Raw genomic sequence first — 20,128 nt, forward strand, 5'->3', positions numbered from 1 at the left:
CACTCCTCATCAAATATTTATCCCGGCACTCACAGCTCCCCAGCCGCCTCCAGCATCACGCCAGGGATGGAATCTGATTATTAAAACTGGTCATGAATGAGGCAGGCAGACTACAAAGTGCCCGGGATGGAAAAGGGGGAACATCAAAGCCCCATACTCCTCCTCAAAGGTCGCCTGCCGCAAGTGGAGGCCTCCTGCTGGCACACAAAACTCGAAGGGAGTTTGAAGACCGGCTCTGAGTGTGCCTCCAAGACTCTGGGGCCACTCTCTCCCCTTTCTTCCCGCTCCAGCGGGGCAAAGGCAGCCAAGCCCAAGTCCCGGGGCCAGAGGCCTGACTCCCAGCCACGAATTTATGAAAAGCAGATAGATATCGTGCCCCGGCTCAAAGATGCAACCCCTGCACTTTCCAGGGGAGCCCCGGCATTTCATTAGTGCCCTCTTTGAAGCCTGCCCTTTGCAAACAGAAAAAGAAGAGAAGGGAGGAAGGAATGGAAGCTGATTCAAAAGGCTTCCTGCATTGTATCTGAGTTTCTGAGGTCCCTCTGTGTGGCTTCAATCATTGCACGGGTGGAAGAGGCTGTCAAGCAAGAAATCACGCCTGGTGCTTAATGGAACCGAGGGACCAATTAACCGCAGAGCGCCAACGCCAGGGGGCACAGCCTTTCCAGGAGGAATAGCAGTGAACTCATATCATCGCTCCTTTCCCCCCTTCCTCCAAATAAAAGACAAATGCTATGTCAACAGTTTCTCAAGAGCGATCTTTTATTTTCTGAAAATCCTAAAACTGACCCATTTATCAAAAGATGACCGATGCCCCAGTTCACAAACCATTTCTTTTTCTCTTTCAGCAGATCCTGGAGCCCCGGGAGGGCCGCAGCCCTGGCGAAATGGTGACATCAGAACCTGCCCTCCACGCCCAGCAGCTGCACGGTGGCCTCCTGCACAGCCTGGTGGACTTGCCTGACCTCCCTCTGGGACAGCGTCCGCTCCATGTGGCGGTAGGTGATGCGGTAACAGTGGCTGGTCTTGTGTGTCCTGGAGAGTGCAAGAGAACGCAGGTGAGTGTGGGACGACAGAGCCAGTGCCGGCAACAGCAGCACAGCTCGCCCTGACAGCCCTCCCCACCGTGGTGGGGAAGTGACATGGCATCCAGGTACCACTTGCCACTGACCACCTGCATCTTCTCCGTGCTCTGGGGGGAAGGCGGTAGTTAGGGAAACGTTACCTTGACAAACAGAGACTGCTGGTTCCCACTGCACTGGATGCATCAAAGTCCCGGGGGAAGGAAGCTGACAAATTTGATTTCCTAGGCCAAGGCCCGGAGAGTGGGATTCAGCAGGTGGGAGGTGGGACCTGGGCTCTGAGCCAGTCCCAGGCTCACCAGGTAATTCTGACAAGCAGACAGGGCTAGGCGCCAACTCGAGTGTGCCTCCACCCTTTCCGTGTCACAGAAGACAGGCATGTTTGTATGGCACGTTGCAGTGTCCGCAAGGCCTGAGACAGGGCTGAGGGCATCACTCCCTCGGCACCCGTCAGCCACGGGAAGGACAAAGACCACACATGCCACGCATGTGCTGTGTGGACCATCGCTTTTGCCACGGTGGTGTTGACTGGGCTTTCATGGAACAGCTGAGTCATTCTGGAATGCATGGAAATGACAGCAGGAGGGCTTTCTAATTGCATGACCGTGGCTAAGACACACTGGTCAGTGGGTCTCATCAGAAAGACCCCTGGCCACGAGCTGGCAGACCTGACCCTCCGCCTGAGCTGCCTCTCACTGGCTGTGTGGCTGGGGGTCCGACACCTCCCCTCTCTGGGCACTTGCACTTCTCTTCCATTTAATGACGGGACCTGTTCAACTTCAGTGCCACGTGAGTTCCTCTTTTCCAGCCCCCAGCAGCAGCACAGTCACCCCATGCCCTTCCTCACCTCAGGGACGAAAGTGAAACCCAGCGGTCCCAGGCAGATCCCCTCTGGGATCACGTCACCCAGCTCTTGGCCTAACCAGGGAGAGAACACATGCTCTCCAGCAGGTGAGGCAGGGCTGCGCCTTCAGTAATGCCAGGGCCTTGGACAAGTGGCCTTCTGCTGGGACTGGCACCCAGGCCACCCCGTCATGTCCCTGGAAGACCTGCTAGTCCACACCATTGCCCCCTGAGTCCAGAGCCTTTGGATGCTCCATGGATTGCTCTCACTGCAGTTCCGCCTCCTTCCACTCCCCCCGCCCCACCTTGGTTTTAATGCCAGAGTCCTCAGCTGGGCAGAATATGCCTGGTAAGTGGGGAGTCGGCCTTGGTCCTAGCCTCCCTAATCTCCTCCACCTCCCCCTCCAGTGTCTCCTCCTCTCTCTTTGCCAGCCTGGCTTGGTCATCTTTGTCCTGCTTTCGTCCTCTCTCCTGCCTGGAGCCCACTTTTGGGAAAGATAAGCTCCTAAGATACAGGGTGCTGTGCATTTCAGCCAAGTACAGGGTCCCTGCTTGGATCAAGCCACAGGAATAAGCTACCACTGAGGTGCTACAACAACCAAGCCAGGCTGGGGGAGGAAGGTTTCCTTAGGGGGCTTCCTGGGGCATCCTGACAGCACATGGAGGCCTGCTCTAGATGAACGGAGAAAACAAAACTTCTCCCTATCCTCTTCTTTCAGCCCAGCTCAGGCCAATGGCTCTGCTGCCCAAACTGGCCCGAGGGCCTCCCACAAAGCAGTGTGGCTCTTTCACTCTCTGCTCTAACGTGAGTGCCCCAGACACCACACTCACTCAGGCCTTCCAGACACCAACATGCCAGTGAGACAGGAAAACCCAGCACAGAGAAGGAAACAGGGGCTCTCCAGGAGTGGGAGCTGATGAAACCACACATCCATGCCCCCTGCTGCCACCAAGTGCTGACTCCTGCCATTCAAACCACAATTGCCCCATTTACAGTTAATTGGTTTTTGACAAGGGCACCAAGACCACCTTAGGGGGAAGTATTTTCAATAAGTGGTGCTGAGACAACTGGATGTTCAAATGCAAAAGAATGAAATCAAATCCCTACCTCATACCACACACAAAAATTAACAAAAAATAGATCATACATCTAAATGTTAGAGCTAAAACTATTTCACTCTTAGAAAACAGAGGAATAAATCTTCATGACCCTGGATCCAAACCTCCTTAGATATGATACCAAAATCACAGTGGACAAAAGAAAAAAATAAATCAATAAATGTGGACTTCATCAAAGTTAGAAATTTTTGTAATTCAATGGACACCATCGAGAAAGTAAAAAGACAAACTACAGAATGGGAGAAAATATTTGCAAGTCATATACCTGATAAGGGACTTGTATCTAGAATATATAAAGAACTCTCACAACTCAGCAATGAAATGACCAATAACCCTATAAAAAATGTGCAAAAGATTAGAATAGACATTTCTCTAAAGAAGATATACAAAACACCAATAAGCACATGAAAGTATGTTCCTCCTCAGCCATTAGGGAAATGCAAATCAAAACCTCTATGAGACACCACTTCACACTCACTAAAATGGCCATAAAAAATGAAAAATAACAAGTTTTGAAGAAGATGTGGAGAAATCAGGACCTGTTTGGAAAGTGACAGGGCTCTGCAAATTGTAAAGTGCCATATGTGTGTGAGGTGAAAGGATCATTGTGGCAACTGTCATTACATTACCTTTTTTCCACTGGTTCACTCAGGTACCTCCCAGCAGAAGAGTTGGTGGTATGGCAACTCTACAACTTACTGCCAATCAAAGACGAATGGGGGAAAAATCTGTCTTCCTAGGTCTATGTACTTCAAAAGGCCACTCTAAGTATTCTTGGACCTCAAACAGCTTATACAAAGCATTTTGCCTATTTTTTTTTTTTTTTTTTGTGAGACAGAGTCTCGCTTTGTTGCCCGGGCTAGAGTGAGTGCTGTGGCGTCAGCCTAGCTCACAGCAACCTCAAACTCCTGGGCTTAAGCAATCCTACTGCCTCAGCCTCCCGAGTAGCTGGGACTACAGGTATGTGCCACCATGCCCGGCTAATTTTTTTTTTGTATATATATTTTTAGTTGGCCAGATAATTTCTTTCTATTTTTAGTAGAGACGGGGGTCTCGCTCTTGCTCAGGCTGCTTTCGAACTCCTGACCTCGAGCGATCCACCCACCTCGGCCTCCCAGAGTGCTAGGATTACAGGCGTGAGCCACCGCGCCCAGCCTATACAAAGCATTTTGATGAGTTAGGTGTAAATAAATCATAAATATATGCATTAATTTTTATAAATCAAGAGAAATAATATTTGTCAGAATATTTGGTGATTCTGTTGAATTCAATAGAATCAACTGAAAATCAACCAGGTTTGCCTCTTTCTAACACCAAAGAAGAGAGAGAAAGTTTCTTTTCATTGGTTTCCTAGAAACTTCTGTTTGGAGCTTCTGATGACAGGACATACTCCTGTTGTGCTTTTCCATGTTGGAGAACTGAAGGAAGTAGAGCTGGCAGGTGGTCAAGCGGGGAGGACCCAGGTCTCCTCATTCCTGAGGAGTGGTCCAGCCATGGAAATCACAGGAACACGAGCAGAAGGATCTCACAGCTTATCAGTAAATAGGTAAGAAGATGGATTCCCCAAAGGGTGGGATGCCCTCAGTGACAAACTCCATGTGTTTGGATTGGAGCGCTTTTGATTCTTTTATATCACCCAATGCAGCCTCTATTAGCCCAAAATCTTTTCAGTCTTTCATCTGCCATGACTCCCACTATCCCTAAATAACAGCTGCAGCAGCAAACATTTATGTAGCACCTGCTATGCACCAGATGTGTTCTAAACCCTTTACATACATTAACTCATGTAAGCATCACAGACCCACTGGGTAGATAGCATTGCTGTCCCATTATAAATATGAGGCAACTGAGGTACACAGAGCATAAGTAACTTGCCCACACTCACAGCTAATCAGTGGCAGAGCTGGATTCAAAACCAGCAATCTGGTGGGAATGTAAACTAGTGCAAGCCACTATGGAAAACAGTTTGGTAGTTCCTCAAAAAGTTAAACACAGAATTACCATATGATCCAGCAACTCTACTCCTAGGTATATGCCCTAAACACCTGATGGCAGGTGTTCAAACAAAAACTTGTCCAACAATTTTCACAGCACCACAACTCACAATTGACAAAAGGTGGAAATGTCCATCGACAGATGAGTGGATAAACAAAATGTGGTAGATCCATACAATACAATATTATTCAGCCATAAAAAGGAATGAAGTACTAGACGGATACCAGATGCAACGTGGAACCTCAAAAACGTAGGTGAAGAAAACCAGGCACAAGAGATCACGTACTGTCTGATTCCATTATATAAAATACCCAGCAAGGGGACGTCTGCGCACACAGAAAGCGCACTGGTGGCTGCCAGGGGCTGGGGGAGAAGGCAACGGGGAGTGACTGCTTGGTGGGTGTGGGGTTTGCCTTTGGGGTGATGAAATGTTTGCTTGCACACTGTTTACGTACTAAATGCCACTGCATTGTACACTTAGAAATGGTTGTTATGTAAATTTTACCTCAATTAAAAAAACAAAACCAAAATGGAAGAAATCCAGTTTGAGAGCTGAGCTGTTAGCCAGCACAAGGGACTCCTCCAACAAACACCTCACCTGTTCCCTTTCATTGTCTCCAACCACTTCTTGTCACTCCACCTTCCTCTAAGAAGGACAAGGTTTGGAGACCATTGAGAAGGGTACCTGCTTTTGCTCACCCTGTTCAAGAGAAAGACGACCAAGCCCATGTTCTTCCTGTCTCTGCCCTTTCACTAACAGGGCACACTTGGTGGGGGGGTTGGCCTGTGATGTGGAGGGGGCTGCCCCTGGGGCAGAGGTGATTTAATAAAGTCTTTCCTGCTGCTAGAGTCTCCAGCAGATGGGCTGCGAAGCCAGGCAGCTGGCTGGGAAAATGAGGGCCGCGAGGGCCAGAAAATAGGGTGAGGGCGCCGGGCACAGCCTTCAGGATAAGATGCCTTCCCTGAAGAAGACAACACGCTGCATTGACAATCTGGAGTTTTAAAGGCAAACAAAAGTTCTCTTTTATGTACCTCACAGCTTCTACTCACAGGCAAAGTAAACAAATTGCTCATTACTGAGTTTGAGAGGTCAAATCCCATTGTAATGAGTTTGGAGAGAGTCTGAAACATTTTTTTTTTGGTGCTGGAATTTCACTGGATTGGGACATTGGCTAAAATGAGCTGGTCATTAGCTGGAGCTTGAGATTATTTTAGAGATTTTGGTGTAAGAATCTTAGAATATTTGAGCTTCCAGGGCTTCAACTCTCACATTCATAGACTTCTTCAGTCGTTCAATACTCAGCATGTTCCAGGCCCTGAACTGGACACAGAAAAATGCATGGAGGGAACCCAGTATCTGCCCTCGACTGGCTCACACCCGGGGACAGTGACATCCAAGGTCCCGCAGCAGCCAGGCAGGGCGCTGAGTGGAGAACCATTCCCCGCTACACCCACGACAGCTGGAGGGGGCTCGTACTTGCTGGGCAGTGACGTCAGCCATGCCACACCCTACACGTGACCTCACGCCATCCCAAGATTTGCCCTTGAGTGCATTTCCATGTGCTGTTTGTCCAGCACAGCACTGGCACTACTGGGCCCACCAGAGCGATTCGGATCCTCCTGCCTGTTAGGGGCTCACCTCTAGCGGGGAGAGCCCAGCACATAAGACAGCCCACATTCCCCTACGATTGGCAAGTGGTGAACCACCTCATGGCGCACAACTGTGCCCGCACCCCACCTCTCCCACTTTCCCACCCAGCCTCACGCCAGCTTCCCTCTGAGAGACTCAGCCTGGCTCTTGAAACTGGAAACATGACTCCAACTTTTTCTGAAACTTACTTTCGCTTGGATCCTGTTCTGTTCCTTGCTCCAATGTGACTGCCAAGGCCCACTCAACTCTACCATCCTGTCCAAGTCCAGCTGCTCATATGGAAACTGAGATCCAGAACCGGAGGGGCAGCCCTCCAGGAGAGCGGGGCTGGACAGTGGAACGTACCAGCAGGGAGGGAGCCTGTGTTTTGACACTTCCTCTTCCCAAAGCCCTTGCCTTGGACCAAAGACAAACATGCGTAGGTGCCGAGTATAGTCAAATCTGGATTAGCAATTAGTCACAATTACGTTTAGTCACAATAAATGTTTAAAAGGGGTCCCTTCCCAGTTCTTTCTTGTTTTTCTTCCTGACCAGCTCAGTGATAACACTAGCAAGTACCAACACTGCTGCTGGGAGCAAACTGCGCTCCAGTGCACAGTGTGCCAGTGACGGATTTGCTGAAAGAACTCAGGGCTGTCAAGTCTCACTGGAAGGAAGGAACAATGGGTCAGAGTGCTAGCGAGGGTTGAAATACTTCTATGACACAAGCACTTGGTTTACCCTGGCAACTAAATGGGCTCTGAACTTGAAATAAAATCTTTCCAGGGGATCCAGCCAAAACCCAGCTCCTGCAACATCCACAGTAGTCTGCTCTTCCATCTGTGACAGAGCAGCGACTTCATGTTCTTGGATGGTGCACTCGACACCTCCCAGAATAGATCACGTAGGACCAGTAGTCCTTGCAGATGCCGCCTATTCATGCAGGGATTACTCAGCGGGAGAGAAGATGCTGTCACGGGGCAGGTTCCATTTTCAGAGTAACAAACACTGGGCTTCCCCGGCTCTCGCTCATCCGTCTCCTGCCCGTCTAGTGCAGACACCGTCTGCAGCTGCCCACGGCAGGCACAGTGTGCACGGCTGGGAGGGTGGATACGTGCAGTGCTTTCACGGGTGGTGTTGGACTCGGTGGGAGATGCAGTGTGGGAGGGGGACTAATTCCACAACCACTGCGGAAATACAGCACTGAAAGGCATGGTGGAGTGGAGGAGCCCAACGTGGCAGTTCGAGAGACCTGGTTCCAGTTCCTGCTTTGCCCTGTGCTATCTGGGAGATTGGGGCGGTGTGCATAACCCCTTGTGCCTCGGGACCTCGTGTGTAGAGTGCGGCGGATGGCACGGGCTTCCCAGGGTGGGGACTGAGTGCGGGGGTCCGCAGGGTCCTAATACAGAGGCTGCTGCCCAGAGTGGGTGCCCTGTGCCCATCCTCCTTGTTTACTGCTGTGGCTTACTGGCGAGCAGAGTGCGGCTTGGGGAACGGGGGCTTGTGTTTCTGAGGTGTTTCTTTTGCCCACCCTTTATGGGTTTGGACTCTGACCGCAGACGGAGGATGGGAAGAGCTGCCTTCCTATAGAGCACGGACGCCTGAGTCAGCTTTGGCTGCAAAAACGAAGTGAGGAGTGGGAGGCAGGGAGAGTGATGAATTACGGCTCAGAATTGGGCACGATTTAAACAAGTGGTCTGGAAACTAAGGAAATCATTTTTTTCCTTTTACTTTCCCTATATTAAAAAAAAAAAAAAAAGTCCAAAAGGGAAGAGGAGAAAATGAAATTCTGATAGTGGGACTCAGGGTCTGGTGGCTCTCTATTGCTTTTCCTAACGAACTGCTCTGGGGTTCTCCAAGCAAGACGGCGTCGTGGGGTTGATGGCAGGAGAGGACACAGGCTGGGGAGGCAGAAGACCCGGGTCCAGGCCAAGCCCCCAGCGATGACGACGTGAGTTTGGCTGAGTCATTCTGCTGGGCTTTTTCTTCACCCATGAGAGGGCTGGTCTCTGAGGCTCGGTCCTGCTCTGGAGTCCCCAGAGTCAGCTGGGAGGACGAGGAGGTTCTGCAGGAAGCAGCCACGTGCAGGACACGTGCCAGCGGTCAGCCGGCACCTACGGAGCCTGCACAGGGCGAAGGCAAAGGGCTGAGACAGAGGCACGAGGCGTCCCCATGATGTGAGTGATCAGATCGAGAGGGAAGCGGCGTGGTTAGTGAGGGTAGAGCACAGCCTGGCAGGGCGCAGCAGGAAAGCCGGCTCTCAGGCCGCAGCAGACACTCTAGATGCCCTAGCGCTTCTCCCCACATGCCCTGCACCACCGACAGCTTCTCCCTCTCCTCCTCCTCTGAATGGGCGTCTGCAGCATTCTGAGCGGTGTCCCCCCAGCTCACAGCCAGCCGACACCGGAGTCGCCTCACTGCTGCCGCTGCTGGGCCTGCAATTTCCTCCCAGAGGGACTTCTGTTCCTTGGAGTCAGTCACAAGAAACCAGCGCAGATGCTTCCTCTGACAGTTACTGCCTAGGGAGATACAACCCTTGACGGAGGCGGAGCCCAGGCAGGGAGAGAGAAACTACGGCGCCCGCCCCAGCCTGGCTCTGGTCAGCCACACGCCAGCACCACATGTCAGAGCTCCTTACACACACACATTTTGCAGGCAAGAAATGCTTTTAACATCGAACACCCGCCCAGTCCTCAGGGAAGTTCCAAAGCACGGCCAGGTTGTTTATTCCCATCGCCCCCATGACTTCTCCTGGTACTTCCGAGTGTCTCCTGCCAGGCGCCTCAAAAGCAGGGGTCCGTGCCCTTGCCCCCGGGGACAGGGCTGGGGCTCCCGGTCTTTACACGCGTGTGCACATGGAGACAGCTGCTGTGGGGAAACCTAGTGGAATCTCTTATTATTCTTGCATTATGTTTATGTAGATAAAGATTATAGAGGCTCTACTTTAGCCCACGTAGAAAGACCTGAATGACCTTAGATGAATTACCTGAGCTTCAACTTCCTCATCTATAAAAATGGATCATTGACATGACACACCCTACAACATAGATGGACCCTGAAAACGTGCTCAGCGAAACAAGCCAGACACGAAAGGACAAACAGCGGATGATCTCACTCACATGAAGTAGCTGGGGGAGTCGAATTCACAGGGACAGGAAGCAGAATGGCGGTTGCCAGGGTTGGGGGAGATGGAGAGGTGCTTAATGGGGACCAAGTTTCAATTTGGGAAGATGAGAAAGTCCTGCAGACGGTGGTGATGGTCGCATAGCAATGTGCATGTACTTAATGCCACAAAACTGTTCAGCTGAAAATGGATAAAGTGTCAAATTGTATGTTATATACATTTTACCACAATAAAAAACAATTCAATGAGGAGGGTTTGCCCAAATAACCTAGTTAACTATTACTAGAAATGGAAGTTGAGAACTCGCATTATATTGAAAACAAACGACAGATCACCGACACGCACACGGCAGGATCGTTGTGATGAGTGTGACATGATTCGGTTCTGCCCCCTGGACAGGACACCTCCACGATTCCGTCAGCTTTAACAGCTAAGATGGCTACTTTTTAAATAAAGGACTTTTTTAGATACCCCCACTTATAATGCTATGGCAGGGTCTGACCATATTTGACAAATTCTTTTCAACTATTCCATTGTTTTCCAAACCCTCCTCTTGCATTTCTACCAAGATGTAACGTCTCATTTTGCACAGATTTCCAAAGCTCTGTGCTTTTCCATTGTGTGGAAAATTTGGAAGAGATTATATTTTTCTCTCTGGCTTAGTCTGTCCAAAGTCAACAGAGCTAACTTTAATTCCGTGCTGTTACAGGCAGCTTCCCGACTGTGTGGACGCTGGTGGATGAGTCAGGTCACAAAGCACATTTGTGGCACGTGAAGTGCTACATTTCCAACCCAATCAACTGATCTCAATCAGTTGATCAGCAATTATTTATTCTGTGCTGAGGTAGACATTGCGGGAGATACAAACAGGTGTACCGATTGCTTGATCGATACATGAATATTCAGGGAGTGGCTGTTCTGTGCATGACATAGTAGCAATGTGAGGGGGAAAAGTAGCCCAAAGTTATAGAAAGGCTATAACTCACTTGGAGGTTAAGACATTCACACATGAAAAGATAGCCAGCAGGACAAAGCTATTATGCTAAATGTTAAATAAATGGCATGGATCGTCAACAGCTTGGAGGTCAGAAAAGACTGGCAGAGGGGATGAGATTAGCTTTAGAACTTAGAGTAGGATTTTGACAGGTGAAGGGCAAGGAATGCATTCTAGCTGGCAAAACGACACCAGCAATACCAGTGGCAGCGGCTTTTACTGTTTTTTCCCCTTCCATTTCAGCAAAGACTGGCTGAGTGTATGTTCCAGTTATAAATGGCCCAGCAAGGACCTCTTCAGAGGACACATGATCTACCGGGAGAGGGACAGGTTGTACACAATCACTGCATGAAGCTGGCTTTTGTCATGGCATGTACACAAAGTGGCTCCCCCTGCCCAGGAGCGATCAGAACAGTTTCTCAGACTGGTGCCAATTGAACTAGGGTTGGAAAGATAAGACATGAGTTTGGTACATGGATAGGTGATAAAGAGGAAAGGCCATTTCTCAAAGGGCACAGATGAAGCATGCACAGACCAGGGCAAGGAGAGGTGAGTGGTTCAGAGGGGCTGGCCTGGGTATACAGAAACGGTGGGCTGGGAGGCTGCAGGGTGGGTTGGGGTCACAGACGAGGGTCTTCTATTTCTGGCTAAGAAGACAAAGCCAAAAATCCATCACTGTGTAAGCAACCAAAACATCTGGGACTAGGATCAGGTCCCTACAGGAATCCTCTGAAAGGTTAGGAGGCCCTTGCCCTGGGCAGCATGCAGAGGCTGGCTCTCAGTTAGGTTCAGATCTCATTCCGTGTAAACAGTAGAGGATTACTGAGATGTTACAGCACAGCATGTCACCAATACGCCATTAACAGCCACCTACCCAAGGAGTATGCTATAGCTCCAGCCTCAACCCCTATTACTCATGAGTAGCATTACTCATGTCTGTGTTATATTGTATAGCTTTTATTTCTTTAGTGACTAATAGATGAAATAGGTTAATTACTTTAAGACTCAGTGTCAGTTAATTATGAAGGAATTAAACATTAGCAAAGAGAAATTTATAAACATTTCCGATGACATTGATATTCTGCAAATACCTTTGGGGAGGGACTCTCTGAGTCTAATTAATAGTGCCAACTCTTGACAAATAGTGAAGGAGAGATCGAAGGGAAAAGGGACAAAATAGAGATTTGGCTGGAAGATGAGCTTCCTCTCTCCATAATATTCTGGGCTGGAGTATAGCAGTGATATCTTGATTAAGGATTCTTCATAAAAGTAACATGAATCCAAGATAAGGGACCCTAAGGGTCTCTGGTCCATGCTTGAGGGTCCAAGGCCTGATGCTGGGTTACTGCTGGGGCAGCCCGTTCCAGCCTTCGACGGTGCGGGCTGAGAGGGAGCTGCCCTTTACATTGAGCTGACAAGTGTGTCCCGTGTTTCTCTTTGTTGGCGGTGGATTCTCTCCAGTCTTCCTCCCCCACAACAGCCCTTCGGACTCTTCAACTCATTAGCAGCAGCAAAACAGCATGACAGACCCGGCTAGGGAATGTTAGGACACTAGTGGTCAGAGAGGGGAGGGACCTTGGAGGCAGCAGCCCGTGCAATGTTTAACATCACTGCATCCAGGGTCAGACATCCATCCACCCATCCATCCACCCATCCACCCATCCATCCACCCATCCATCCACCCATCCACCCATCCATCCACCCATCCATCCAATTCCATTAATTCACTCAGCAAATGAACAGTGACCACTCACTGTATGCCATGTATTCGGCCAGGTACTGAGGACTTAATGGTGGAATAAAACAAAACAAACAAGACATGACCTGACCCTTCTGGAGCTCATAGTCTAGCATAGGAGACAGGCATTAAAGAATTACAAAGAACTGTAAATTACCCCTGCGCTAAAGAAATGGAGAAAAGGTACTTGGTGCCATGAGGCTATACAAAGGGCCATTAACTTAAAGGTCAGAGACGGTTCCCTGAGGAAGAATCAGTGTGCTGAGGCTGACAGAGGGTAGGAACCAAATAGGTTAAAGGAGGTCAGAGGGGCGGCAGGCAGTGTCCCAGGCAGAGAGGGTGGCACGTGAAGGCTCTGTGACCTGTCCGCATCCTAATTTCTCCTCCTCTGAGTGACAGGATCTGAGCAGATCGCTCACCTTCTCCAGATCTGGGTTTTCCCGTCTACGACCTGGAGAAAGCCGTCCTGCAAGTGGCATCAGGCAGGGGAAGCTCGTGTGAAGCTCCATCCAGGTTAACTGCTCAGAGCATCATCACGTGAGAGTCTCCTGGTTTAGGTCTTTTTTTTTTTTTTTTTTTTTTAAGCAACAGAACCCCAATCTCTCTGCCCTTCCAATTTGTACCCCCTAGAGCACACAGTGGATGCAGCACAGCTCAAAGCAAAGCTGCTCTGATGCAAGGGGCATGAGGACCCCACCCACTAGCCCTCTGCCCACCCAAGGCAGCCCCTCCTCAGCCTCTCCTCAGAATCCCTAAGGCTCCAGGGGCCTTAAGTTTAAAAACCACCCCATCTTCTACAATAGGAGAAAGCGAAGCTTCCAGAGGCAGCGATTTGCCCGAATTCATCTCAGAATTTACAAACCCAAGGGAAACTTGCTTAGGATATGATTGGAGCTCCTTTGGGGAAAACCATTCTTCTACAGAAGAAGAGATGCTTGCTCTTGCGGAGCATAAAAGCAGCACGACCCAGCAGAAAGCAGCCAGGCCAAGGGCCAGATGCTCAGCTTAGAGCTCCTCTTTGTGACACAAGTGACTTAGCTTGAGTCCCTTAACGGCTCTAAGCCTCGGTTTCCCTGTTTTACAGTGGGGACTCCAACTGCCTCCCAGTGTTACTGAGAGTTAACAGGTTTTTAAAGCGTTTTGTAATTGCAAGTGACTATTTAAATTTATCATGATAAAAGGGACACTGCATTTTTTTGCAAATGGCCCAATAACAATTCAGGCTAAAAATGGTGAGAAAAAGTAATCTAATTGAATAATATTCCATATGTATTAAAAGAAAGCATATCCATAAAGTAACAAGATACATTTCCTGATATGGCTTATCATGGGTGCTGTAAAAATTCTTAAAAAAAAAAAAGAGAATTCCAAACAGCTTTTTAGAACTGGCTGCATTACAGGCCTTCAACACGTTGGGAGGGGACAGCGTCTACTTGAATTCAGGCTGGCACGTTTGTGTTTACATTTTACAGCTGTGCCACAGTAGGGCACAGTTCTCATGGATGTGTTTTCACCTTCTAGGGAGGGACTCAGTTATCCCACACCACCTATTCACCTGAAGTGCTAACGAGAAGCCACATCAATGGAAACTCGTCCTAGAACCTTGTACACTTATATATGAAAACAATTTTCAAATTCCAAATGCAGATAAAATTGTAGAAAGCTCTGGGCCTTGCCATGACACAGTGTTTGTAAAATTGAAGCCATCTTGTTACTAATAGTAGCAACAATAAGGTCAATTAACAATTATAAAGTAATGCAGCTTCTGGAACCCTTGTATCCACTGATCTCGCATAGCAGTCCTGAGAGGTGGACAACTGTCATCTCCTTTTGCAGAGCACAGAACAGGTCCAGAAAGATGAAGTGACAAAAGGCCACAGCTAGAATATGGCCTGGCTAGGACTTTGCTCACTTCCTTGTCACTAAACTCTGCTTAATTTTTTGTGTAAGCACATTCTGTTTAGTTGATTAATATCCACTGTAGTCAACATCAACATTTTTAAACAGGGACATCGCAGTAACAGTATTCACCAGTAAATTCCAGGATACTTCTAGATGTATAACTGTGTCTTTATCACAAAAGGAAAAAAAATAGAATCATTAGTAAATATTGATTAGCAGAGAAAATATAGGGAGTAAAATGGAAGAAAACGTGAAAAAAGAAAGAAAAAAACTTTAAAGGGAAGAATGAGCTGTTATGTATTAAGTGCTAGGTACTTTAATATATCTCATTTTATTCTCATAATTTATAGAGAAAATGAATAAAATAAAAAACCAGAGTGAGGGAAAATATAAAGGTGATGAAGCCAGGAGACCAGATCTGGAAAACAAAGAACACAGATCTGTAGGTCATCAGCTAAATCAGTGGAGCTATCAACTTGGTTTGGAATTTGCAACCCAAGCAAAGGGAAAGCTTGATGAATTTCATGATTTGAATTGCCCATGAGGAGAAACCACCACAGTTCTTCAGGGAAGCAAAACTTATGTCAGCATAATATTCTAAAGGAATTTCTTGGGTGGGACTTCATACAGTGAAATTTGTGATTAATAATGACCATGATTTATGAGTCACTTAGCATGTCACCAAGCCACTGAGCTAAACTTACATGCATTATATCATTTAATTGTTACTACAGTTTTATCATAAGAGGAATTATTTCCTCTATTTTGTAGGTGAGAAAATTGTAGCTTAAAGAGGTTAAAAGTGCCTTTCCCAAAGTCATCCAAGCATTAGGTGACAGAAGTGGGACTCCAGCTTAGGTGTCCAGATGCCTCCAAAGCTACGCTCTTAATTCTGGCTGGGGAACAATCAAATGATGTTAGTGGCCAATGTCTCAATATCCCTATTTCAAAGTACTAGTGGGTTTCATAAGACTTGATGAAACTTGAGGGAATAGTTTTAAAATGAAAAAGCAATTTTGCTTGGGGCAAGAGGGCGTGGGGTAGGTTCAAGCACACAGTTTTTTTGGTGGGCTGGCTCTCTTTGCCACTTGGATAAATCTGTGGAGCTCTCTAGGTCTCAATAAAACAGAAGTAATGCTATTTGTTCCTAACTACTACCGCAGTCGAGAAAAATTGAAGTCATGTGAGTGAAGCACTGTCAGCAACTTGGAAAAAAGTACTAATAAAGTAAAAGTCAGAGTCAATCAACCATTTCATAATAATATGGAGTTGTCCACTTTCAAACTTTGTGAAAAGAAGTTCTCCTTTTGGTATTTTCTTACTTCAAAAGAAAAAAAAAAAGATGGCAGTCTTACATTTCTGGTGCACTGGAGAGAAACATAATCAATTTTCTCAAGTTGAATTCTATCCATTATAAATGCTTAGGCAAAATTTAATAAGACTGCTCAGGGGTTAATTTCAAAGGCAAAGTGTCAAGACACTTCAATTATGGGCTCGAGGGGCATGTGAAACACTGTTACGCCTTGAAGAAGCTGCTGGTGTGGTCTAACATCTCCAGGCCTCCTTGCTTCATGCTGAAATTTTTACTGGGCAAAGGAACGAGTGCAGGTTGGGCAGAGTGTGTGTTTTGGACAGATTGCTGGAACAGGTGATCAAAGAGTATGTCTACTCCTTTCCCTACTACATTTTGTCCTCAGGATGGCAAGTAGTTCATAATAAAATAGTATGGCTTAGGAAGGTTCCAGAGTGATAGCAGAGTAAGATAAAGATCCTACTGCTACATACATATTTAGATATGCCTAATAACATATAAGAATAATGACTTTCTAAAAAAGTAGATTGCTGAGGAGACAATAAGAAAGCAAGGGGAAGATCTCCAGGTGCAAAACATAAAGAACACAAACTATAGCAGTAAGAGCCAGTGCTGCCTGGAGTACAGAGCAGTGTCAGTTGTGGTAACCTGGAGTTTAGATTTTAACGTCCACCTGAGAATAGAAGACGAAGGCTTTGGCCCACATGAAGCAAGAAGTTAGAACTGAGATTCCTGCCCAATGTGGGTATCTAAAGGGCTGCATCCTTGATGTAGCTGTAGACTAGAACAATATATACCATTGGCACAGATTAGAGAAAAAGAATCATCTCTGTCTGGATTCAGAAAACACAGAGAAGAAGCCTATCCTGAGAATTAGAATCCTAGGTCTGTGTCTCAACTGGATTTAGGGTCCAAAATGTACACTGCCCCAGACGCTCAAGCTGAGAAATTACACAAAATTGGTCTTGGAAAGGTACTAACCCTAGAATAGCTGGCAGAAGAAAATGCAGAAATAGCCCTGGGGAAAAGGCTGGCCATAGGGGATCGCCTCGGGGGATGCTGCAAGAACATACCCTCAAGGCCCCAAATTACAGAACATACGAGGAAATAACCCATCATGTGCCAGAGTCACTAGACATGAAAGACAGAGGATTAGTACTTCAAGGATTTCAGATACAAAAACAATCTAAAAAATATTTAAATTTTTAAAGATATAAAAGAATCATATGAAAGAACATAATGAAAAAAGAGCAGCAGGTCTGAAAAAAACCTACATAAAAATGTATAGAAATAAAAATATAGTTATAATTTTAAAATAAGTGGAAGGGTTAAACAACAGATTAGATATAGCTGAATGGAGAATTAGTAACCTAGAAGACAGACCTGAGGAACTGTTTAGAATGCAATAGAGAGAAGTACAGAAATAAAACCCATAAAAGAGGTAAGAAACATGTGGGATAGAATATGAGTATCAGAAAAAGAATATAGAAAGAACAAAAAGAGGCACTATCTAAACAGACAATGACTGAGAAGTTTTCAGAATTAATGAAATCCTCAGACTCAGAAGCATAGTAAGTCCTGAATGAGATAAATGAAAAACGCCTGCACTAACCACATTGTAATAAAACTGCAGAATGTCCAAGACAAAGAGATGACCTTGAAAATAACTAGAGAGGAAAAATAGAGAATTTACAAAGCAACAATAAAGACATAGGAGACTTCTCAGTAGCTACAAAGAGGTCAGGAGGTCATGGAGTAATAATACCCACAAGATGTCATCTTATATCAGTTATACCCAGCTAAACTGTTACTCTAGAACAGTGGTCAAATAAAAACATTTTGAGACTAAATGGGACAAGATGAGAAAGTTCGCAACTCACATACCTTTAAAGAAAGATGTATGAAAGGTATATTCCAGAAGAAGGAAACTGAGCTCAGAGAGGAAGTGAATGAAAGAAGTTAGCGACAATAACAGTGAAAACGAGGTTCACCCTCCAGCAGGACTGACTGCCATAAGCTGTGGTTTCGATGTCCCGGTTTTCCAGGGATAGCCTCCATCTTAGATGGTATTCCCAGAATGGCCCCAAGTTGGAGTAAATAGCTCAGGACAGCTGATCTCCGGTCTCGGCCACTGCCATCGGTCCCAGGCGCCCAGACACCCGACCGACTGCAGGCTGGAACACACTGTGAAGCAAGACAGCAGAAGGGCTGGGGCGCAGGCTCTGATCTCAGCACGTAGTAGGTGATTTCACTCTGGCAAGTCACTGAATCCCTCTAACCTCAGTTCTGACACCTTTAAGTGAGACTAATAAAACATACGTGTGTGAGATCCTAACAGTGCTTGGCATAAAATCAATACTCAATAAACGATGGCAGTTACTATAATAATTATTAACATTATATGCTTTGTTAATTTATTCAATGAGCAGTACATATATTTATTTAAACTAATAAAAAGTTATGTGTCCTTATAGTTACTTAAAAAGGAAAAAATAAACAAGAGCATTACTGCTAACTACGATTCGGGCACTATGTGCCAAACACCGTTCAGGCGTCCTCACACCCTCCCTGGCCTGTGGGCACCCGCAAGTGCACGGCACCCAAGCAGGGCCCCTGTCACCACCGCCACGGTGCCGCCTCAACCTGGACTGCCACTTCTCATTAAACCTGTGAAACACTTTACGGCTGGGGACTCTCTCTCTGAAAGACTATGCTGACTGTACTTGATTTGGAAGATACAACCTGGCTAGTTTTGCTTTTTTAAATCACTTTCTGCAGCAACCTCTGGCCACAGGAAAAATCAAAACAGAGCAGAGAGAAGACAGATGTGCTGTTCCCTTTTCAACAGAGAGGACAAAGACATGAAATGTCTACGCATGTGACATGGGGATGTGACGGGTGGCAACAGAAAGGCTGGGTTACTGATGGCTCCGTGCCACAGCCGATCACTCTACAATTAAAAGACACTCATTCACCTTAGCCTCTAGGTATAGATACAGGGCTATTCCAGTGACAAAAGCACACTCCCAGGCAAGTGTCCAAGGAGGAAGCTGCAGAAGGATCTAATAGCTTGTTGGCAGACACGGAGCAGAGCTCTATAGCTGGAACAGAGGATTAAATATAAATTCTGGGCCCTCAAGCAAAAATGTCCAAGAGGGCCCCCTTTCTCTCTGTTATCTACCAAAGAAACTGGTGTCCAAAGCAGAGTCCCCTCTGGCCACCACCCTTCCGCCGTGTTTATGAAAGGGACTTTGATTCATAATGTTTGCACATAACACATGTGTTCTCTTTCCCTCTCTCATTCTCCCTTTCCCTCTCTCTGCCTCAAAGCCCCCAGATCAAGATTGAAGCGACTTTTAGGTGCCTGAAACAAGAGTTTCTACTTTGTTTTGGGCACTTTTGTACGGCTATCTCATATACTTCTCAAACTCCCTTACATAGTATTATGTTCATGTTAACTCTCAGGAAACAGAGCCAGAGGGTTGTGTGACTTGCTCACCTGGCCCTGCGGTGGGGCAGAGTCTGCAGGACCCCCTCCAGGACACCATACTGCCTCCTTCCTAAGACGGGGCTCTGGGGGAGAGACAAGGGGTGGTGGGGGGAGGAGCAAGGTGTGGGGCGCCAGGAGGTTTGGGTTCCTGCATCCTGGGCCTCCCCTGTGTAATCCTGAGTAAGTGCCTAACACCTCTGAGGTTCTGTTCCTTCAGCAGGACTGGGTAACCACTAGAGCTCTGGCTCCTCGGTTCTGTGAGTCTCCAAGCTCTTCCATGTTGATCTCTGGTAAGGACAGAAAAAGAGCTGGGATCCAGGGAGAGTGCATCTCTAACTCACCATGACGCCCCCTGTCTGTCCTGCTCCCGGCAGGCCGTGACCATTGCTGATAGCACACAAGCCCATCAGGGCTGGGCGGCCTGGCTGTCTGGCTGTTTGAAGCCAGACTTTGCTGTATCCGTTCTGAGTAAGAAGCTACAAAGCTGCTAATTGGATTCGGCAAGTTGCTGAGTCACTGTCATGTAAGATCAAGTTGCTCTGCGCTGACAACGAGGCCCATCCTGCCAGCAGCTAAGAACATTTTCTTTGTGATTAAAGAGGGCAGGAGTGTGCAAAGACACATGGTGGATTAGCTTTCACAACTTACCATGAGTAATTAAAATCTAACAGACCGCAATTAGAAAGCATCCACCACAACCTTATTTGGCCATTAGCCTTTATTTAATAATTAAACGCATCCCATGATTTAGCTCTAATTCAGCACAAATTTCTGATGGGAGCGGGGGACAAACACAGAGCTGGACGCCCTGATGTATCGGTTATGACATCTTCCTGGAGGAGGAGGGCAGAGGGAAGAAGCTTGAGTGTTTCGTATCAATCTCCGATCTTTCCCTTCTT

General features: G+C 47.1%; 1 protein-coding gene across 7 annotated transcripts in view; it reads right to left on the minus strand.

The window, feature by feature from the left end:
- Positions 1-742: 742 nt before the first annotated feature.
- Positions 743-20,128, minus strand: part of FARS2 (phenylalanyl-tRNA synthetase 2, mitochondrial) — a 504,609-nt gene continuing 485,223 nt past the window's right edge. For 4 of the 7 annotated variants that reach the window (XM_069493083.1, XM_069493082.1, XM_069493080.1 and 1 more), the window contains one exon: positions 743-1,035. In XM_069493083.1, coding sequence (XP_069349184.1) covers positions 897-1,035 — 139 coding nt within the window. In that variant the 3' untranslated portion in view covers positions 743-896. The remainder of the gene's footprint in view (positions 1,036-20,128) is intronic. The other 3 variants (XM_069493078.1, XM_069493077.1, XM_069493076.1) reach the window with 1 other exon arrangement.

This window comes from Eulemur rufifrons, chromosome 18 (genome assembly GCF_041146395.1).
Source record: "Eulemur rufifrons isolate Redbay chromosome 18, OSU_ERuf_1, whole genome shotgun sequence".
Classification (NCBI taxonomy): Eukaryota; Metazoa; Chordata; class Mammalia; order Primates; family Lemuridae; genus Eulemur; species Eulemur rufifrons.